The sequence below is a fragment of the Centruroides sculpturatus genome, unplaced genomic scaffold, assembly GCF_000671375.1.
Source record: "Centruroides sculpturatus isolate CEXI.00-Female unplaced genomic scaffold, Cexi_2.0 scaffold1320, whole genome shotgun sequence".
Classification (NCBI taxonomy): Eukaryota; Metazoa; Arthropoda; class Arachnida; order Scorpiones; family Buthidae; genus Centruroides; species Centruroides sculpturatus.
Window position 1 is genome coordinate 148,598 of NW_019385657.1, and position 24,779 is coordinate 173,376.

The window sequence follows — 24,779 nt, forward strand, 5'->3', positions numbered from 1 at the left end:
TAAAATTACGCGAATAACTGCATCATCACGATTTATCGTAGTCTCGGTTGGACTTCGATGTTTCCGTGTGTGTCGTCATTCCTCTTCCGGTCTTTGCGATTGTTTCGCGGGTGGACGAGACGACGGGATGGGCTCGTTATTGCGAAATGTACTAGATAATGAGTGTAATGTCGATGAATTTGTTGCGTAACGTCCTTCATATTTTATTTCGGAAGTATTAGCATTGGTTCTCGAATTTACCGCTTTGCAAAATCCCGAATGCCAAGGACGTAGCCAAAAAATGAGTAGGTGGAATTTCTAAAATTAGAATCATCCCGTTTCTCCTTATTATCGAGAAATTTAAACTCTCCGATTAAATTGTTTTCATATTTAAAAAATAAATAAATAAAATATATAATTTCTTATCGATTACGAAGAAGTTTAGCATGGAAAAGTGCTATTGGCCTTTCGATCTAAATCGTACTAGCGGCTAAATTTAAAACTCCTTGGCTGATAGGAGGAAAAGCAGTTGTAAAATTTAAATGTGGAAAACAACATTAAAGATATTTATTTTTAAACATTTATAAAGCAATATTTTATAATTTTTAGTTTTGTTTAAACTCAATTTTAATGTTTTTATATTCTAAATAAGTTTTTTATCGAACTGTCTTGTGATTCTTCGAATGATTAGAAATCACTTTGTCGATTGTTTTTTTGACCTTTCAAAATTTTCGAACTGCGTTACATGTTCATACAATACTCAATGAACTCTCTATCTGTTATTTAAAAAAACAAAAGAAAAAAGATTTTGAACAGTAATAAAGTTTTATTGATATGTAATTTTCCTTTGAATATCATGTTTATTTTTTAAGAACGGGAAAAGTTATTCTAGCATTAAAGTTTAGTGACTGTTCAAGGATATTAAATGCTAATTAAATTTTTTTAAATCCAAATACAAGAAATTATATATATATATAGGCTTATATACACAATTTTTTTCCTTCTGCAGACACGTAGGTGGATCAAATCGATAATTCTTAGTTCACTCCCATTTCTGGATCAATAGAGTATTCTAATACTTTTATTATTTAAATTTATTATAGTTTATTAATTTTTTTTGTGGTAATGTTTACTGCATAGACAGTTTGTTTATAGTTAAAAATGCTAATCCAAAATCACATTTTCGTCCTTAGTTACAATTACGGTAAAAATGTAAACGAAAATTTTTTTGATTTTTGTTGAATTATTGATTATATTAAAGAAATTAGAGATTTTAATGTGAACAGCTGAGTTTTCCCTAATACGACTCATCAAGAATGTTTTTTCCTGAGTCTTTAATGAATGTTATAATTTTCTCTCTTGGAAAAAGTCCATTTGGATTACTGATCATTTATGTATGTTTAGAATAATTTGCTATTAAAATAGTCGAAACAGATTTAATTTTTTTTTTCATGTAAGATCAGTGGTAAGAGTTTAAATAATCGATGTAATTGTTATTTAGATGTCCGTAAAACAATTCTGATATATTTATGTTCACTAGTTATTTTGTTAATTAAAAACAATGAAACGAAATTTGGTTACATTATTAAGTGAATTATTAGTATGTAATTTAAAGTGCCGAAGATTTAAGTTTAAAGGATTTGCAATCTAATCTTAGTCATAAAATTGTATTAAAGGTAGTTTTTTGTTTTTATATTACAATATTATAATTATACATCAATAATGATATGATATTTTAAAATTTGCTATACATTTTGTTTAGATTTCAATTTTTTTAAACGAATTTAAGTAATCTACTCCGTAGATTAATTTAAGATTTGTGTTTTCCCAATTAAGGAAAAGTTATACGTTCATAATAAATTTTTAACCGAAGTATCGACATTCTGAATTAGAGTTGGTTTAAATGATCTTGTAAGATCGATAGATACAGATGTCGTGTGTTGAATTCAGAATACTGTACTTTCATACACAAATTTACGATATTTATAAATAGTATTAAGAAAAATATGGCTACATAAATTTTTCAGTTATAGAAAGTTAATGCATTGTAAAAATATCATGAGTCAGTATCTAGAACAATTTTTCCAGGTTTTTAATATTTAGGTTTTAAATAATAGTCTAAATTGGTCACAGGTCTTTAGTTTTCGAAGGATCTTTCGTTTTGAAATTTTTCAAATTTGCAGTCTTTTTTAGTTAATTCTGTGCGTTATCATTACCAAAAAGCGTAAAATTTTTGAAACAAGCATTAGTCGAAGTCCTATAAAATTAATATTTTCGAGATATTTAAGATTCAGTTTAGAAATAATTAAAACTTCGAGTTTGTCGACCTATAATTCTATAATATCGAACTCATTTTAAGTTATCTATAGGAAAAAGCTGTTACAGAACTACAGTTTTGCTATAGCCTACCTTTCGAAATTTACAAATCTTTCGGAAATTATTTTACTGGAATATACTAAAGCGAATTAAATGCATAACAATGATTTTTGTATTTCAGTTTTAAATGTCAAGGTTTGAAACAAGGTCTATTAGGTATAATCACGATTCAAGAACAAAATTCAAGCGATAATTTATAAAATACTAAAAATAAAAAGATTCGGGTTTAGACGAAAAAGATCGAATTGGAGATTTTTCGCATTAAATCGAAATTAAGTTTTTGAAGTGATTGCACAAGTGAAGTCTGGATATGTCATCTGAATTGGAGGTTTCGTTTTCGTATCATCCTCATCGGATGGCTTGTTCAGCAAGAACCCGGTTATTTTTGTCAGCGTCGACGAGATGCTAACGGTTATTTGCGGATCTCGTTCTGCCGCATTTTTTGATTTTGTTTCCACCTTTTGTGTCGCTGCCAACTTCGTTCGAAAGGGCAAACCAGCGTCAAAGTCGTTCCTTGTCTTTGTTCAGGAGGAAAAAATTATGAATGAAAATTCATTCCATTAGATTTTTAATTTACAAATTATTATTAAATTAAATTTTTAAATACTTTTCCAATATATCGTGCATTTATATATATATTTTAATTGAAAGTTTTTAAATTAGTAAATTATTTAATATAACGAAATTTATAAAATATTTTAAATATTTTATATTAAACATTATTTTGTTAAATGTTTTTTCGACGATAAATTATTAAAAGGAAAATAAAATTAAATATAATATTGATTGAAATAAAAATTTTAAATATTTATCAATTTATTTCATTTTTATTTGGATATTCTATTTAATTTGGATATATTAATTTAGAATTTCTATTATAATTTATATAAAACATATATAACAAAGTTGTTATTGGTTTCAAATTCAGATAGGCTGTCATAAGAATCTATAAAAAAATTCAATGAATTATTTTTCAAAAATGTTTATTATAATTATATGTACTGTACAGTACATCCTTTTAATATGATAAGTGACAAACAACAATGGCATTCAGTGGATGATACAAAATAATTGTCAGATTTCTAGTCTATAAACATTTCTAACTAATGTTATCTGATTTTAAATCTTCTAAAATTAATTCTAAAAATTTTAGAAAGGATTCATTTTTAATTCTTTAAAATTAAAAATTTTAATTTTGCCTGGAAAAGTACCATTTCTAAATTTTTGTAAACTTGTCAATGTTTTTTATTTGCTAAAATACTTTTGAAAAATTTTTATAAACAATTTTGTGATATTTCACTTAATATTTATGATTAATTTTGGTGGTAATTTAAATAATGAAATTGAAATAAATTATCATTAAATTATGAAATAATTAATACAATTGTTAAATTAAATTATAACTGATGTCAATTGCAGCATGAAAAATAACTTTTCTTTTCATGTTATGAATGTTTAATGGAGATGTCTATTATATAAGCAATCTTATTGCATTTGTCAATAAGTGATGTCATGTCTATTGGGATGAATTGTTTTATTTGTGATTATGGCTGTCATAATATATTTTGTGTGTGTCACTATTTAATACTGGTATGGAGTATATTTGTAGTATGATACCTGGGTGTTTGTGTTTGTGTGCAAGCTCTTGGTGTATATTTTCTATTTGATTATGCCTATGTAAATAGTCTATTTGTGCCAAGAGTTTGCAACCAGAGTTTATATGTTGTATTGTATTGTTTCTGGCAGAACATGGCCATTTTCTACAGGAGTCATTTGAATGATGTATCCTTCAAAATGTGTTTTTTGTTGTTTTTAGTGTTTGACTTGATCTTGAATAACAATCATAAATCCCCCCTCCAAACAGCAGTCCCTAGTCAGAAGTTTGATGAAGTTTTGTCAACATAGTCCTGAGCTAGGTCCTAGGCTTGCCTGCCATGAAGTGCCTTTTGGGCCCATGAATGCTTAGTGGTATCTGTTATTTGTGTGTTGAGCTATGCTCCAGGTGCTCAGAGCATAATTTTAAGTGTGTTGTTACAGTCAGTTATAACTTTATGTAATCTTGATGTTTCTTGTTTTTTATGGAAAAACTCCTGCCGTGTCAGAATTTATATGTAGTGCAGGTTAACTATATTAACCAGGCCATGGCTACCTTCTTTACAAGGAAGAGTTGGTCTCTCTATGGATGATTTTGGGTGATATTGTAAAAGCTTAGTAAATGTAGTTCTTGTTTTCCTTTGGAGTTGTTTGAGATCTGTGTGTGTCTGCTGTATAACTCAGAATAAGTGAGTACAGTGACAACATATGTATTAATAGCTTTAATAGTAGTATGTTTTGTATTTAGATGTATTCTTACAATTGCATGTAATCTGTTATGGTATTTGAGTGTTAATTTATGCTTTTATCTGTGTAAGTAGAACTGTTTTAAATGTGGAGTGTTTTGCATTTGTCTAGACCAGGGCTTCTTAAACTATGGGTCGTGACCCCATTTGGGGTCACTGAGCGAAATCTTGGGTCGCGAGATTTTAATTCAAAATATTGAAAATAATTTGTGAGAGTTTGAAAATGGCACGCTTTGAGTCATAGATTTCGTGAATTGCACTTTGTATCACTTCTGGTGCAGCGAGACAACGATTCAGAAACACTGTAGTGTGAACTAGTGTAGTGTTGGCGCTTTTCAGTGTATTCAGTTGTCTCTGTTCCATTGTAACACAAGAGTGAACTGTGGTAGTACACCATTACTGTTTTTGCAAATTTGTATATATATCTTTATTTTATATTTTTTTGGGTTGCGAAAAAATCAGTCATAAATGGGGTGGTGAATAAAAAAAGTTTAAGAAACCCTGGTCTAGACAATACTCCATTTGTATATCATTTGAGTGTGTCTGTGTGTGTAGTTTGTAAGATATGATACTGCTTCTGTGTAGATGCATAAGTTTGATATTGTCCATGTGCAGTATATGAACTGTGATAATGTGAACAGGTGTTGTTTTATTGTTTGAACAAATCACAATATACAATATCAATCTTTTAGATAAGTGCAAGGCAGTATCAAAGAGGATGCAAGTAATTGTCTTGAAAAATTCCTCACTTGGTGTATATTTGATTTGTTTTTATATGAATGTTATGCAGGTTAAGATGTAATGCTGTTCTCCAGTGGAGCATAGTAAAACCAAGGAAACTAATAAGTTGGGAATGAATTTTGCAGAGATGCAAAGTATGTGCAGCAGCCAAGTGTGTGGGAACTGTCAAGTGCTTTTTTATAAGCTAAACAACCATTGGATTATATTGGGCTACATTTCTGCAATTATATTTAATTAATTTCTAAATAATTTGTCACTAGAGTTAGGTGTTAGGCTCCATCTCTTATTAAAATTTAATAATTATTATTAAATTAATATTTATTAAATTTTAGAATATTCTGGAGAAAAAATTGGTCCAGCAAATATTACAAAAGTGGTAAAAGAATCTGCCAAGTAAATACAAAAAAGCAGTAAATATTACAAATTTACTGCTTTTTGTAATCAATGTATACCATGTGTATGTTTGTGTTGCTTATGAACTTGTTTTAGGATAATAGTCAATGAATAGGTGTTTAAAAATAACTTGTGCTGGAACAAGAATAGGTGTTTGCAACCTTTATGGTTTCTATGGCAGCCTTTTTTCTTGTTCTGTAAGAAAGTTGTTCATTAATATGATTGTATATTTTATTTGCAATGCAAGAGGTAAGAATTTTTTAGTGTTGGAAGACATGTAGTAGTTCTGTACTGTGCAGTCTTTGGTGGTGGTGTTTTTTGGTTTTATGTAGGGATGCCCTGCATGAGAAAATTTGGCATGTCTTGTGGATTGCTAAGATAAATGTTTAGCTAGTTCTTGGTATAGGGATGTGAACTTTTTTATCAGAAATTGCGAATGTTGTCTATACTAGGTGTTGTCCAGTTGTGTGCTTTCTGCATTGTGCAATGGATATCTTGTGTATTTATTTCAACACAATGCATACCTAGTATGCATTATGTTGAAATAATTGTCCTGCATATCGTTGCTTTCCTCTTTGATCAAGTGTGCTTCAGCCTTGTGCATGATAGCAGTAGATCAAAGAGAAGATCAATAATTTGTGAGTTCTTCTTTAGTTGGCATGCCTTTATGTTAGGAATTAGTAGTGGATTCGTTATTTTTTTTAGTTGTTTCATTAATTTAGGTGTTCTTATGTTAGGTGTTCTATAATTTAGGTTTTTCTTATTAGTATATTGTGTCAGCCTATTTGGCTGCTGTCTAATATTGTTAATATTCTTCTTTGCAAGATAGGCTTATGAAGGGTTTTTGATTTGTGCTCTTCTGTCTGTGGATGCAGTTTTAGTCACTACCAAATTTTTCATATTTCTTTTCAATGATCTTTTTGTTGGCATTGTAATCCTATCAGTTCTTTTTACTTTTGCATAAATTTCAATGAAATACTTCTCTCCCACAAAAATTGGACTTATTCTGACTAGGGTTGCCAGATTTCTACAGCTGGATTAAAGGACAATTAAAAATGATTAATGCTAGCTATTACTCTCCAACTTCCACTCTATCCCACTCTCACACAATTTCACTTTTTTGGGGATTTTTTTTAATAACTAAAAATTTTGTTTATATTATTTTTAGATTTCTATTTTAAAATTATAATTTTTATATTGATTTTATAAATATTTGCAAATTTTAGTTTAGTTAGAATTTAAAATATTTAATGGTAAATCATAGCTTTCTGTGGGGATGGCTATGGATGATATATAAGGATAGGCATATGTCTGTGCATGTATCTGCCACTGTCATTACGAAATACGGGCATGAAAAAATGAAAATAAAGAATTATCCTTTGAAATAAAGGTCATCTGGCAACCTTAGTTCTGTTTGTAGTGTATGCAATCTTGCTGCTGTTGCTAACTAGGTGATCAGTATTTTTTCTGATTTCGAACAATTGGCACTTATTTCCAGAAATTTTGTCAATTTTCTTTAGCCATTTCTAAACTGATAAGTTGTAAGTGCCTCTTAAGTTGTTTATTTCCTCTCCTGCCTGGCAATATTTCCTTAATCTTTCACATAAACTATTTTTGTCTAGCTTTCCATGCTTGTTTACTATATTCCATCTCTTCCTAACACTGACATTCCACTTTCATTTCTCATGCCTAAAGATGGTTCATTAACCAAGTTGAAAATGTTAAAATATTTCTTCAGCTCTATCCCTTGTTAATCTGTTGAATTTATTAATGCAGTTTTAATTACAGTGGCTAGCTCATCTTTGTTTTAGAATATTCTAATGAACATGATAATCAACATAAGAGAAGATACTCAGACAACTATCAGCAGCTTAGAAATGATTGACTGTAGTCACATTGAGACGCAACAGTTAATTTTCAATACGGAAGACTTATAATGCATAAAATTTTAATTCTTACACATACTTTATTTTTGCTCTGTTCATTTAGTTAGTACAGTAAACTTCGATTAAGATTCCATATCATCAGAGGCAAACCTGTAAGTGAACACAGTACTTTTCTTATACTGTAATTCTTTGTGAATTATAGTAAAAGCTTTGCTTTGAGTGCACTAAGCATGTAAATACCACAAACTTTAAACCATGATTGTACCAAGTGAATGCCTGATACTGAAATGACAGTAGAACATTGTGGTAAAGAAGAGAGAGAGAGACCACTTTAAAACTAAAACTCATTTTTTAAAGAAAGTTTAAAACAATATGTAGTACATAATGATTTGTTTTTATCTTTTGTTATTTAACGTGTATCGTTTAACTTTGAGACAAAGCATTCATATTAAAATGTAATTATAATAATAGACATATATATAATAGTTTAAGAATAAACATTATCTGTGAAAATTATGTTCATATGAGATTAAAGTTACTACAAAGTATGAAAAGAGGCTTAATTGTCCTAAATCTTTATTGTCCTAAATCTTCCATATTTATTAAAAATATAGAATACTTTAAAAAATATAAGAAATTTAGAAATTCACTTCACGCAAGTGTTTAGAAATTAAAAATAAAATATATTTTTAATTTCTAATTGCTGGCGTGAAGTGAATTATATTTTTAATTTCTATATTTATAATTTTTAATCTGAAATGGCCATGGCCATTTGTTCTATGAGTTTTCAGATATCTGAGGTAGCATTGGTCCACATTACATCAGATAATCTGGATTCTAGCCAGAAGTATTAGTCTACCACTATGGCAAATCTGAAACAAAATTCCTGGAGTGTTTTGGCGCTAAACAAGTCAAAAAAACTCCAAGAATTTTTCAGAGTATAGTCTGTCCCAGATATATTGGGCCCTGGCCTTGCCATTTGGTTGTTCTATTTGGCCTGACCAAATCCATTGTGGGTTGAATAAGGTTTGCTTGATAAAAAGATTCTCTTAGTGCCTATAGGGTAGAAAGAAGAAAATAAAAAGAAAAAAGAAATAGTGTTGTCAATTCATTGCTTTGGTGCTAAAATCGGGTGTTTTTATGTAGCTGTTTGGAGCAATTTGTGACAATTTAGCTTTTTAAAAATTAGCTTTTTATATATAATACCATACTTACTATGTATAATAATACTATGTATGCTAGTTTTACTATTTCCTTCCATTACAGAATTAATTAATGTAGGGAAAATATGGTTGATTGAGGAGGTGAAATTTTGACTTCCTGTTTTTCATTTCTTGATGTTTTGACACTCCAGAAGCCCTAAAAACATAAAACCAACCTCCTTACAAAATTGTTTGTGTTGTGTGTGTGTGTATTGGCAACTATTTAGCAGCATTATATCTCAGATCTAGATGAACCAAAAATTCTGAAACTTGGCAGAATTATTTCTATATAGGGGCATTGATGCTAATAAATTTTGTTGGTTAAAGGTCAAGGAGTGGGAGATAGAGGAAGGTCATATGTCATATTTCAAGTGGGGTTGGACTTAATAAAAATTTTACTTATTGGCATTTACATTTTCAAAAACTCATCTTTACCATCAAAATTAAGTGCTTTGCTTTTCTATAATAAAAAAAATATTTGTTTTTGAATAAAATCTCAAAACAGATGGTGGTGCAAACAATTTTAACTTTGAGCTAATGTGTCTTAGTGGTTTAAGTTTAAATATTTTTTTAAAAATAGAGAAATATATCATAATTTAACAAAATTACTTTAAACTTTTCTTATTTAAATTTTATACCTTAGTATAATTGAAAATTATTGGGTTTCCTTTTTGGTTTCCTTAACTTTGAGTGCTGGGCTAGCCAAGCAAAAGCTTTTTCCAGCTGTTTAGTTTCCCATAACAAGGGAAAGTATTGGAATCATGCCAAATTTGACCCTCTAAGTTTTTTGCAAATTTCCACGTTTTGAGATCTCCCGAATCCAAAAAAGTAAAGGGAAAAAAACGGCAAAAAAATTGTGTTGTTTGTGTCTCTTTCATTTAATATCTCAGACTGAGGTAAAGATTAAGTAACAAAATTTGGCATGGCGGCTTGTATATGAGGAACACTGATATTGTTAAATTTTGGTGGTTAAAGGTCAAGGGGCTGTGAAGATAAAGGGGATCTTGTGTATCTCCAGTAGGATCAGACTGAATGACAATTTTACTCATTATTAACATTTATACTTTTTTATAAAACTCGTCCCTAAATTAAGCTCAAAATTAAGCTGTCTGCCATTTTATAGTAATTTAAAATATAAAAAGTTTTTTTGTAACAAAATCTCATAACAGATGGCACCACACACAATTTATTTATTTTGCTTAATAATGTGAATGACAATTTTACTCATTATTAACATTTATACTTTTTTATAAAACTCGTCCCTAAATTAAGCTCAAAATTAAGCTTTTTGCCATTTTATAGTAATTTAAAATATAAGAAGTTTTTATAACAAAATCTCATAACAGCTGGAAAAGTTACGCAACTGGTTGCTGGAATTTTTTATCATGGAGTGTGAAAACGTTGAGAGAAAAAGCAAAATTTCTGTTTGATTTAGTTTTATTTGTATACAACAACGCGATACATGGGCAATTCTGCCGAGAGGGCAAATTCAGTTCTTGGAAAACAGAAAGATTAAATTTTTCTGAAGTAATGCATAGAAAACCATATTTTATGTCGTTGCTTTTGTGCAGTCATTATACATGTAATTAATAAAAGTAATCTTCGCTATTCCAAGCTATGTATTGTTTTTATTTCTACAATTAAGAGCTTTAATTAGAATATAATAAGCATTACGTAATTGTGAGGATGAGTTGTGCAAAGACTTTATGTATGTTATAGGACAGGATGTTAGTTAGTTAACAAGTATTAAAACAACTTTATTTAATATATGTTCTCTAACAAACGATTATTCTTAGTTATCACCGAACGATTATTCTTAGTTAAACAACTGGGCAAAATGGTGGACAAAGTTAAAATTATGATTGTAACAATTGTCGCAAACAAATTGGTCGAAAAAGGATGAAGCAACCAATATAATTATTCAAATGAAAGCTGCGTCAGATTATGATAAAATTAATAAAATATGTTTAGTCCAACACGAGCATCCATCTTGCAAATCGTACGGCAAGACAAAAACAATGACGTCACTAGTAGAAGTTAGTATAGATAAAAGAAGCTGACTGAACTAGCTAGAATTCTAGCGGTGGGAGGAGTCAAACAGTAGCAAGAAACGAGTTCAACATCACAGCTTAACTAGATGTAGCAAGAATTCTGCGTTACTGAACATGGCCCAAGATTGACACAGGGAAGTTGTGTTCACGTNCCCGATGACGTTTTACGTAATTATAGGAGTTTTTTTACCTTTTTTTACGGATACCGTCACAATTTTTTTGCAGTTTTATAGGAATCGTAATTATAGGGACCGTAATTATAGGGGGGTCAACTGTATTTTAATTAGCAACCCTCAAATGTAGTGATATAGCCAAAAGTATCCCTTGACTTTACAGTTATTGATGATAACAGGTTTGTGACAAGGGTGATATCCTTGTAATAAACCTATTTATTTTTATTTTTTTTATTATTTTTTCAAAAAGATGCTGTGGCCAGGTTGGCTTTTTACAAGCATCTTAAATTAAAATCAACAAAACAAACAAAAAAAATATTATTGTGAAAAATAGAATGAAGGTTGAATAAATGCTTAAATGCTGCAAATTTTACCACAACATTTCTACAAATTGTTTTATTTATCAGCATTTGCATTCCAAAATCAGCCTTTCCTAGTAATCAAGTCAATCTTGTCTATATCCAAGGTTGGCAAATATGGCATAAGATATAAATTCAACTAAGATGTCAAACATCAGCAGATTCTGGTAAAGCTAATTTCCTTTTGTATATAGTAGTTTTTAACAAGTGTTTACATAACTCTCTTGATTTAATATACAGTATTAAAAATACTTTCATAGAATTACTAAATTACTAACCTGAAATAAATTACAAACAATAATTCTTCAACCAGAAATAATAAGCAACTCAACATCTTCCAAACACTTTCTAGCAAAAAAATTTAATGGAACAAATGTTTTTTTGCCTCTTTAAGGAGCATACTTCAGAAATCAGTACTCTTTGGAAAGGTGAGTATGAAAGGTGTTGAGTTGATTATTGTTAGTGTTCCAGCTTCTCAAGACTAAACCAGAAATAAACTATTAATTTGAAATCACAAGTGTCTGAGATGCATTTTCACAAAAGATTTTAAAAAGTTGTTTGATTTAATATATTATGTAAGCATTTTAACCATTATCTACAAAAAAGTTAGGTTATTTCCTTTTTATTTGTCAGAATCTCCTGATGTGTTTTTTTTTATTAATTGATTGATCATTATACAGTTTGTTAAAAAACATTATCCAAAACTCTATTCTACTTTTACTTTTAGATATATGTAATTTTGAAACTTAAATTTTAGAATAAAAACGGCTTGTATAATTATGATTTTATAAATTTTAAATAATGCAATATTTTTTTTTCTTTCTTCCAAGAAAATGTCTTGAAAATTGTATCAATAAGTTTAAAATCTTGATTATTGATGATGACTGTGGTTATTCAGTGGTATTAAATTGAAATTACTTGCTGATTTAATATTTTAATTCATGATTTACTTTATAAATATTGCTGGTTTTTAATGTAATTCACTAGTTTAGCATTCCTGTTTTGTTTATTTTTTTAAACTGTTATATATAAAAATAATTCATAATTAAATAAATTGCAATTCTATTATTAACTGTGAAATAACATTTATCATAATTACATTGTAAAAGCTGACAATCCTTGTTAAAAGTTTTGTCATGTAATTGTGTAATTGCATTTTTATATAAAATTCATAATTTTTACTAAAAATATTAATTCTGAAATACAGATTAAACAAAAATAAAAAAAAGATATTTTTAAAAATATTATATTTTTAATTTTTTAGTCATGAACTACTTTGAATCATTATTTTAACCAAAATATTTTTTCATTTGACTTTTTGCCCTCTGGGCACCAAGAGTGTCTTTCTTCTAGGCCTATTGTGGGTACAGTGGCTAGAAAATATAGTGTCGAAAGCGCTTATATTCCTCCATTATAACCGTTCGGTCCATACATCGAGGTTAGTGACGTCACAGACAAGGTGGCGCTGATGTCAATCGTAGTGCTACTTTCGCTTTGGCTACGTGATATCCTTTCTTACAAGAACATCGAAAGCGATTAAATTTGTGCTTGTAAAGTGAATAAATCCTTAGGAAATGGCTGAACAGAAACTTTACTGACTTGTGTATTTCTAATTTATAGATATTACTCTACTGTAATTTTTAATTCTTTTATTTTTGTCGAAAAGGGTGAGAAATCTACATGCATATTAATCTGTAATTTTTTAAGAGAGATTTTTCAAATATAAAGTGTATATGCATGGGTACTTGGCAGTAGACTAATAATCGTTTATTTGTACATACTTAATTTTGTAATTTTATATTGGGACAATAAAGTAACATTCTGCCTTTATATTTTATATACTGTGTAGAATTTAATTGTAATTTTAATATTGCTTTATACTATGTCACATAATACTGTGAACAGTATACAGTATTATGTAACTGATGGCATTTGCTTAATAAATTCTATTTTAGGCCCTCACAGTGGAAGAGGTTCACAAAGCCATATAAAACTTACATTTTATTATTAAAAATATGATAAATTCTGTATTTTTTTAGTAAATATGAATAAACCTTGTTGTTAATAAGGTAATAACAAGAGTAGATTACTCTTGTACTCTAAATAATACTTGTTTGTACAGCACTCAACAGCTGTAATGTAAAAATAGACAATACAGTGTAGGCTATTTGATTTAATAAGAATCTTAATTAGCTTTAATAAAATGAATTCCTTCATAAATGTTAATAAAGTAATACTATATAATAATTGATTGCTAGTGATATGATTTATTATCGATCTAAATTCTTTTACTTGGCTACAGCACATTTACTATGCTTAAAAATCCCACTTAAAACCAATATAAACATAGGATGATACAGCCAGTGTAGCACAACGATTGACAGCAGCGCCTCTTGCGGCAACCTCCAATATAGGGACAGAAAATAAGCTCGATTTCGACACTATATTTTCTAGCCACTGTATTGTGGGTTTGACCAGATTCATAATGGAGTGGTCAGATGGTGAAAGTCAAGGCCTTGCATATTCAGGACAAAGTCCTGTGAAAAATTCCTGGGGTTGATTGTATCAACCCACTTGTTGCCCCAAAATCAGTAAGCTGATGAATTAAAATATTAAAGTACCTAATTTAAACTGTTAAAATTTTAATGATAAATTATTAAAACTTCATTACAAAGTTCTGTACAACAATTTGTAACAGAAACAATTTTTATTTTTATTTTTCTGAAAATCAAAATAATTATTATTCACCATAAAATACTCTTCAGACTTAAAACTGGATGATTATCATAAGATATCTAAAAAAACCTCATTGTTAACTCGGCAAATCAGAAATGAAGCTCTTCAAATGTTTTTGACCTACACTGAAGGCCTTGTTCAGGAAAATCGGAGTTCAAAAATGAAATGCTTGAAACATGCATGAAATTTGGTTACTGTATTTACTTGCATATAAGAATCTTGCATATAGGACGAGGTGTGACGTTAAAGATCAAAATAAAAAAAATTAGATTTATTAATACAATTCTAATTTTATTTTGTTTTAATCACAAGTAAAATATCAAATGCACGTAAATGCACATGTGAGGCTCTGGACAGGTTCGAATCTCACTAAAATTTGCGTTAATTTTGTCCTTAAAAATAAATGATTTTATCTTTTTTTTTTGAGAAAAAAAAAATAGAAGTTAGAAATATTTTTTCTTAATGAAAGCGATGCAAACTTTTAAACAATAGAACAATGGAAAAGTGAAGATTGACTATCTCTGGATGGGAATTGAATTAAACTTTGATTTTGACCTCTCCCGCACCCCAGAAAGGTTTTGAATTGTCACCAGGTGATGAAGAGAGACCAATCGGAATGATGTGACGACTTCTCCCGAAAGTTCCAAATGGCGGATCTGTTGTGTGTGTATCTCGTGTCCATCTTCGTCTCCATCTCCTGACCTCAGATTGACATCTTTCCATCAACGGAAGTCAACCCATCGTCTCTGAGTTGAGACGTTGATGGAATTGGTCATTTGAAAACCAGGGACACTCCTTCAAAATGGGACTATCTTGGAAAGGAGAGGAAGACCCAGAGGCTGCTGCTAATGTAGAACTTCCAAGATCATGGAAATCTTGTAAGCTTCTTTAGTGTCAAATAAATGGTTTCTTGTAACCATAGTCTGTCTGTACTGATTGCCCACATACGACCCTTCATGACTGCTCGACCCTCTTGACATTTTTTGTACCCTGTTGGCAACCTTACACACATATTGTTCCACAAAAATTACTAGCATTTTAAACTTCAAGGAAAAATCTTGTAAATTCAACAACATAATTTGTTCACCTAAAGCTGGACAATTGAGAACTCTTTTTGCCAATTTTTAACAGTCAGATTCACTCTTTGTCAATTAAACTTATGAGTTTCTCCAAATTCTGATTTCTAAGTAATCATGTTTTCATGTGGGAATGAATTAAAACTTATATCAGGCTCTTATGTAGTTTTGGAATTTAATTCAAAAGCTTTGCTTTTCCTATTGTTATTCATCTTTACTCCTAACAATACACAAGAATGATTCAAACAACCCAGCTAAAATACTTTTGTTTTTAAACACCATAAGGCGAGAATCCGGTAAAAAATGCAAATACAGGTAGGCCTCCTACAACGCGGTAGATACGTTCCTTGAAAATACCGCATTGTGGGAAATCGTGTTATAGGAAACAACAACTTAATACAAAAACTGGGATTCAGTTCTAAAAAGAGAAAAACTTTGTGTTTGAATGGCGTTTTTTGAATTTTTCAAATCAGCCATTGCTAGCCACGAATTTAACACTGGTTTCATCAGCTGACGACTGTCCCATTTGTTTTAAATAATCAAATATTTTTAAGGCTTTGTGTTTAAGTGCAGTTTTATTTAAAGGCAGCTGTTTCTTGTTTATATCTTCTACCCATAATATTAGTGCTTGTTCCATTTTTTCCATTATAGGTGCTCTCGGACGAGCAACATTTTTCGCAAGAATAGATGATCCGGATGTGATCAAATTTGATCTTTTCTCCTGACCGAATTGTCGACTCATTTAAATTAAAATGCCTACCGATATCAACTATACGCTCTTGATTTTTAATTCGATCCAAAATTTCTATCTTTGTTTGAAGAGTTATAAATTTCCTTTTTAACGACGGTTCTTTCTTTTCATTTGGCATTGTTATGGCTAAAATTTTTTCAATCAGTTTTGTGGACAGTAAAAATCGCAAAAAAATAACTTCCTTTCACTATGTTGTTAAAAATATACACCCAATAGAAGTTTATACTGTATTTTATACCATTTTTGCGGTCCCCACTTATTGAAAGAGTATAAATGATCGAAAATTTAGTGATATATTTGAGTGTTTACGGTAACTGATGCACATCTGTCTAGAAACCGGTCTTCCCCTGAAACTTTCAAGGGAATAACATGCCAACATCTACAAACAGCTGTTTTCAAAGACTTTTAGCTCTGTATGCCGAACTGCAGCTCGTATCAAGTGATCCGTTGCGATTTTTCTGTTATGTGAAGATAATTAGTTTTTAAATACTGTAAACCGCGTTGTAAAAGTACCGTGTTGTAAGAAAATTTCCGCATTTTTCCAANCTTCTTTGATATTGCAGGTTTTTGGGCGCAATCGTTTAAACTTTGCTGGCCACGACTACAAGATCGTCCACGATGCATCTTTGATGAAATTAACGTATCTAATTTCAAAATTTCTCTGTTGCGTGTCAGCCAGGGTTGAATTTTTTGTTGATGCATAACGAAAAGTCCCCGTATTTGAAAAATCGTGGCTATTGTATTGTCCGAAATTTTTTTATTTTGCACAAACAGTATACAGTTTAACCCAATTATGTCATCTAATGTAGTGACAATCCTAATATAATGTCAAATTTTTATCGGTCCTACGATTTTACTATACTAGATTATGTTAAGTTAAAATAAACCCACTTGTAACGACATAAAACTGTTTTAATGTCATATTTGAAGCACTCCCAAATTTACAAAATTAGATTACAAATTTTATTTAACCTAGAAGAAACTGTGTGTTTGGTCCTAAGGTCAGAGTTCACTTCTTATAATGACTGTTGGTGTGAAGATAATTAGTTTTTAAATACTGTAAACCGCGTTGTAAAAGTACCGTGTTGTAAGAAAATTTCCACATTTTTTCAACCGTGTTGGAGCGAAAACGCGTTGTAAAGGTACCGTGTTGTAGGAGGTCTACCTGTACACAGTTTACAAAAATTATTACAAAAATGAGAAGAATCCTTTGCTCATGCGTATAGAATGACCTAAGTTTTTGAAGCAGTGAAAAATGAATCAAAACCTCGTCTTATATGCGAGTAAATATGGTATATGGAATTCAACATTTGAATGCAATTGTCATCCAAACTATGAGGCCCATTGAATGCATGCTTGTTCTTACAAGACATTGTACCAGGCTTGCCATTTCTTGTAAGAACAGGAGAACCCTGCTTCTAAAGCATGGCAAGTCTGGTACAGTGCCTCACTGTAAAATCAACATGCATTTATGGCACTCTTAATTCGGATGAAGCAATTGCATTCTAAGCATTTCATTTTCAAAGTCATTGATTTCCTGAAGTCCTTCAGTGTAGGTTCAAAACATTTGAAGAGCTTTGCTTTTATTCTGCTGAGTTAACATTGAGGTTTTTGAGACTTATTATTTTTTTGTATATTTTTAACCCAGAGATTACCTATTTAAAAGACAAATTTGAAAATAGTTTGACTGAAATTTAAAATTTCATATTTTAAATTTCAGTCATAAACTCATGCCTGTGGAATACATTAGCTGCTCCCATTGTGTAGTTGTGTGGGTTATGCAAGAGATTTAATTTTTATGTTATCAGTTTTCTGAAGGATATATACTATCATGGGTTATATTTACAGAAATATGGTATTTAGTTTACAAAAAAGGTTTAATTAATTAAACAGTATCTCATGTATTTGGCTTAGTCACATAAATGTATTTGGTAAATGTACAATGATTTAAAACTTCTTTTTTTGTTAGACAAGTTTATATATAACTTTGGCCATGTTTTTTAATAATTATAACATTCTATTATAGACTATAATATTGCTAAGAGAATAACTTATCAAGAATTTGAATGTATAGCTTAAATAACTTTTAAAAAAAGTGTTGTAAAGAATAAATTGGAAATTGGAGAAAATCATTTCTATATAGTAAAAAATACTATTGTGTAGTCTAATTATATCAGTTATATTGGTTACTTTTTGATAGTAAAAACTCTTGTTACATTAATTGTTCTACAGTATTTTAACAAGTATATTCCCCTGTAACAGGAATTTAATCATATTACTTAAAATAATTTGATTGATTATAATTAATTAGCCATATTATCAAAGATGTTGCGTAATTTGGACTAAGGCTAGGCAGTTAAGCTACTATATTATATTTAATGTAATAATTAGAAATGATTTCGAAAAACAAATTTTTTAAAATATAAAGAGTTTTAATTGAATGATTTTTATATAATTTTATAAAATTTAATAAGTAAAATCAAAGTCCAAAAAAAATATTGAAAATATAGATGAAGAAACATAAGAAATCTATCTACTCTAAGAACAAAACATGACAATCCTTCATAAATATACACACTGAAAAGTTCAAAAATATTTTAATAATCTTGGCATGAATAATTTTATGTCAGGCTTTATCAAGCAAGAACTAAATTTGTGTTCAAATGGTTGAAGCAAATCAAATGATAGGGGTGAGAAATTTTTCAAGGAAATTATTTAAGTTCATTTGCTGTGTAACCATAAATCCATTGTTAAATCATTTAAACAGTATTATGTGTTACAACATCAAACATAAAGCACACTATAAATTATTATATCATGTGAACAAAAATACAAAATTAAGTCACTTCCAAAAATTATAAACATATATACCTTCTAAGGCCCTTGGCAATTCTTTCCAAATTAGAGGGTAATTCTCACTTTGGAAAAAATTAAATAAAAATAGGACCAAAATATGCAACTCATTAAATTATTTAAAACCTATTAATAATGTACTAGATTATTACTGTATCATTACTCTACATACCTATATTCTAAAAATTAATGAACTAAGTTATGAAGAAAACAAGTAAAATGGCAAAACTATATTTGGGACAAGACTATGTCTCGGAGATGGAATCACTTTGATGCTCAAGGCAGGTCTTGTTCTCATTCTCCTATCTTCTTTGATATTGCAGGTTTTTGGGCGCAATCGTTTAAACTTTGCTGGCCACGACTACAAGATCGTCCACGATGCATCTTTGATGAAATTAACGTATCTAATTTCAAAATTTCTCTGTTGCGTGTCAGCCAGGGTTGAATTTTTTGTTGATGCATAACGAAAAGTCCCCGTATTTGAAAAATCGTGGCTATTGTATTGTCCGAAATTTTTTTATTTTGCACAAACAGTATACAGTTTAACCCAATTATGTCATCGAATGTAGTGACAATCCTAATATAATGTCAAATTTTTATCGGTCCTACGATTTTACTATACTAGATTATGTTAAGTTAAAATAAACCCACTTGTAACGACATAAAACTGCTTTAATGTCATATTTGAAGCACTCCCAAATTTACAAAATTAGATTACAAATTTTATTTAACCTAGAAGAAACTGTGTGTTTGGTCCTAAGGTCAGAGTTCACTTCTTATAATGACTGTTGGTGGTACTCTCCCCTACCTGACTTCGGTGGGGTGAGGTGGCTGTTTTGCCTGTTTGTAGGAGAGGGTCGCCATTTTGGATTTTATTTTGATTCGATTCTCGGTCCCCTGACTACCTACGAGTCTGGATTTTTTTATGTGCAAATGATTTGGGCACCTAATACTCTGTGCCAAATATCTACTCTCGACATGTACTCCTTCATACCTCTATGCTGATAAGAACGAGTGGCAGTACGATTTTATAAACAAGACAATCTTGTCAAAAATGTTAGTTTTGAACCCCACCTTTTTCAAAATCCTGTTTGAAACTGTTACCTACCATTTGAATATATACATTCTATGACATACAAATGGTCCTAAAAATTTTATACCATATACTGAATTTTGAGCATTTATACATTCAAAATAAGCATATTTCATCTTATGTGTACACACAAGATGAAATATGTTCAATTGCTTACGTGAAATATGTTCAATTGCGTACAGCGTGAAATATGTTCAATTGCTTACGCAATTGAACATATTTCACGCTGGTTATAGGTTTGTAGACAGTTTATTATTATATTCTTCCGGCGTAGGGTTTAAAATCTTGATTATTGATGATGACTGTGGTTATTCAGTGGTATTAAATTGAAATTACTTGCTGATTTAATATTTTAATTCATGATTTACTTTATAAATATTGCTGGTTTTTAATGTAATTCACTAGTTTAGCATTCCTGTTTTGTTTATTTTTTTAAACTGTTATATATAAAAATAATTCATAATTAAATAAATTGCAATTCTATTATTAACTGTGAAATAACATTTATCATAATTACATTGTAAAAGCTGACAATCCTTGTTAAAAGTTTTGTCATGTAATTGTGTAATTGCATTTTTATATAAAATTCATAATTTTTAATCTGAAATGGCCATGGCCATTCATCTTATTCAGGTTTTTAGTTATCCAAGGTAGCATTGGTCCACATTACATCAGATAATCTGGATTCTAGCCAGAAGTATTAGTCTACCACTATGGCAAATCTGAAACAAAATTCCTGGAGTGTTTTGGCGCTAAACAAGTCAAAAAAACTCCAAGAATTTTTCAGAGTATAGTCTGTCCCAGATATATTGGGCCCTGGCCTTGCCATTTGGTTGTTCTATTTGGCCTGACCAAATCCATTGTGGGTTGAATAAGGTTTGCTTGATAAAAAGATTCTCTTAGTGCCTATAGGGTAGAAAGAAGAAAATAAAAAGAAAAAAGAAATAGTGTTGTCAATTCATTGCTTTGGTGCTAAAATCGGGTGTTTTTATGTAGCTGTTTGGAGCAATTTGTGACAATTTAGCTTTTTAAAAATTAGCTTTTTATATATAATACCATACTTACTATGTATAATAATACTATGTATGCTAGTTTTACTATTTCCTTCCATTACAGAATTAATTAATGTAGGGAAAATATGGTTGATTGAGGAGGTGAAATTTTGACTTCCTGTTTTTCATTTCTTGATGTTTTGACACTCAGAAGCCCTAAAAACATAAAACCAACCTCCTTACAAAATTGTTTGTGTTGTGTGTGTGTGTATTGGCAACTATTTAGNCAGATCTAATTAATTGGCTATACTTTGGACACTATTAGCATAAGTCATTAGTATTAACCAAATATAGTGAAAACTTTATTATCTGAACTTGATGAGATCCAAGGTCTTTCAGCTAAATGAAATTTCATTATAATCCAGAAACCTGTTTGTGTTTTTGGTACAACAAGCACTGTGCATGTAAATTTTCTCGAATAGTAAATACTGTAATGCAATTACTGTATTTGAAGGCAAATTATTTTACTCAAAATCTAATATTGTGTTTGTGCATGCATGTATGTGTACAGACCTAGTTTTGCAATGCTATAATTGACAGATGAAAGTGATTTCCAGTTACATGGCAAGTTTGATTTCTGCATTTACTCTACTATGTACTGTACAATGTGACATATTCTGATGCTTTTTAAACTGATTTAAATAATTCAGTTTCCACTTTGTTGCATTTTAATTTACATTTTAACAAAAATATATCTTTTAATACTATTTTTTTGTTCTAATAATTTTAGTTTCAATGGCATAGTGTTTAGAAAGTTTAGAACATGTGTATTGATGATTGTCATAAAATCATAATTTCATAATAATAGAATTCAATAAATAGGAATAATTATTGAGTCCATTAAAATAAGCATATACATTAAATATTGATTTATAACATAGTATTATCTGCCATATATGGACTTGCCACATGTGGTTTATACTATTGGCAATGCGGAAAATATGAAAAATAAAAATTCTTAATTGCATGTTAAACCTGCATAATTTTTAAGGTGCAAGAAGTCTCTGCATCTGATTCATTCATTTTCGTTTTGGGAAAGTGACTCATTTTTTGCTTGTACTAAACTGGGACTCACATCAGTAGGAAAAGAAGGCATTCTTTTCCCACGCGCGTGTGACACATCATTCAAGGAAGAAGGCAATGGCAAACCACTTCCTCAACTCTTGCCAAGAAAACTACATGGACAAAGGAAAGACTTGTCCATGCAGTCACTAGGAGTCGACGACGACTTGATGGAACTTAACAACAACAACAAACTGGGACTCACATCAGTAGTCCAGAGTTCTCACTTGTAATACATTGTGTCAGTGTGATATTAGTGCTGCTCTTAATTTCATTTATGTTAATTACTTTGAAAATGTGGATCCAAAATTGAAGGGTATTGATACTGGTAGCTCTTGTAATCAAAGAGCATAAAATGTCCAATTTAGAGGAAAAAATTTTTAAATTTTTGATTTTTTCCAAAAATTTTTAAAAGTTTATATAATTTACAATCATGCTATTTATTTTTAATATAGTGTTTGTGTTATTTATATCATAAAAAATTTTTGTTAGATATGTTAGTAAACCCCATTAATTACTGATATTTCTTATCAGTTTAACAAGTTTACACAATTTTTTGCTTACATATTAGTCATGTATGATTGGCTCTAATGTATATGCTTATTGATTGTCTTTTTAAATATTATATTTTGAAGATAAAATGCATATATAAAATATTAAAGAAAATGGTAATAAGTATTAAATTTTGACTTTCAAGTATGAATTAAGGCTTTGACTGCTTTCATTACTGTGCCATTGAATTATGATAGTTCTGAAATTATTTAATGTAAAAATTAAATTTAAAAATTTTAATCTTTTCTTTTTGTTTAGTTACTTGGTGCTCAAAAATTGCAGATAAAATGCCATCAGTGCTTGATAAATCTGATCAAGAAATTACAAGAGAAGGAAATGAATCACTTACTTCTGTGGTGCATTTACAAACTGATTGTTTAAAAGAGAGAGTTTTTCATAGAAATGGTGATTCTGATAGTGAATTAGAAATTAAACTAAATGGTGAAACCAATGGTACAGTTCAGAAAAAAAATGGATTTATTGAAGAAGATATTGATGATTCAAACTGTAATAATGTTAATTCCAAAAGTGCTGAATGTAAAACTGATGATAAAAAATTTGAAAATAGTGCAAATAAAACTTCAGAAGAAAACAAGGAGCAAGAATATGTTTTTATTCAAGATACTGGATTTACTGTAAAAATGATTGTACCTGGATTAGAACCTTTTGATATACAGGTAAGGAAGTTTTAATATTTGACCAAAGTGGATTTATTAAAATTTTTCAATTTTTCTGTTTAAAAAAAATTGGAATAATGATTTTGATAACATGTATATTTTAATATATGTAGTATCAAAGTATTCTTAAATGATCAAATCATTATAGTTCTTTTTTAGTAATTTTCTTGTCAATGTATGAGAGAATTATTTTCTACTATGATAAATCATTACTTAGAGTTGCAAAATGTTTACCATAGTTACCAATGTATGAGAGAATTTTTCCTAAATTTGTCTAAAACCAGAGTATGTCTTTTCTATGATAAAGGAAGAAACTTTAAATAGAATTTTGATTTGAACAGATTAGAATTTGTTACTTTTTATTTTCTTACCATATTTCATTTATAAACAAGTATTTGTATTTTACATTTATTATATAACTAATTAAAGACAGCACACACATTCTTTATAGTAAGATGGGACCTGTTTTCATGTAAACAGTGCACTCAGTACTCCAGAGAGACCATGTTCAACTCCCACAGACTGCAGTGGAAACATTTCCCCATCTTTCCCAGTTGAACAGGTCCACAGGTGCCTAAGAGAACAAAATCTTTTTGAAAATAAAGTGAATTTTCTGTATCTATTCTGAGTGCACAGCACTCGGTAGACTATTGAACCTTCACTTGTCAACTGTCATTATGAAACTCACAAGTCACAAATTTTCAAATGCTGTAGAATTAGTGATGTTTAAGAATAATTTTTTTTATTAACCCATGACTCATAAGCAAAATAGACATTTCTACATTATTGCTTTTGAACTTGGTGTTATTGCATATGCAAAGAAAATGGAATAGAGTAGCAGCACAGTATTTTAGGTTTATATCAGAAAAATTTGACATGAACATAGAGATAACAAGAAAATTAAAAAAAAGACTAAACATAATAAAATCTGTAAAGGAAGTTTAAAGTGGCCAGAGTTTCAAGATTTAAAAATCTTGACATTAGACAACAGGTAATCTAGTATTTTGGTTTCTACAAAAATGATCATTCACTATCAAAACAAATTGTAATGTAGAAGTATCCATTGAATATACTGGTTCAACATCATGGTGTTATTGGTTTAAGAAAAGAAATAACCTATGTATGCGCATGAAAATAAAAATACCACAAAATATTCCAGATGAATATCAAAATAAAGTTGATAGTTCAAAATTATGTCATTTAATACTAGAAACAATAGAACTTTGAACTATCACGATAGAAAATATAGATGAGGTGCCTCTATGAAATGATATTTGAAATGCCTTCAAACAAAACAGTAACGTCAAAGGTGCAAAAAGTATTATTATTGAAACTTATGGCCATGAAAATACTCATTACACCTTTTTAGTTTAGATTTATGACCACAATAAAGGCTAGTTGGATGAAAGAATGAAAGAAATTGTAGAC

General features: G+C 29.6%; 1 protein-coding gene across 4 annotated transcripts in view; it reads left to right on the forward strand.

The window, feature by feature from the left end:
• The window catches only part of LOC111640930 (clustered mitochondria protein homolog), a 77,839-nt gene that overhangs the window by 3,196 nt on the left and 49,864 nt on the right, over window positions 1-24,779 (forward strand). For 3 of the 4 annotated variants that reach the window (XM_023387019.1, XM_023387018.1, XM_023387020.1), the window contains exon 2: window positions 22,933-23,351. In XM_023387019.1, the coding sequence (XP_023242787.1) occupies window positions 22,962-23,351 (390 nt within the window). In that variant the 5' untranslated portion in view covers window positions 22,933-22,961. Of the gene's footprint in view, window positions 1-59; window positions 285-22,932; window positions 23,352-24,779 lie in introns of those variants that run through there. The other variant, XM_023387017.1, reaches the window with a different exon arrangement.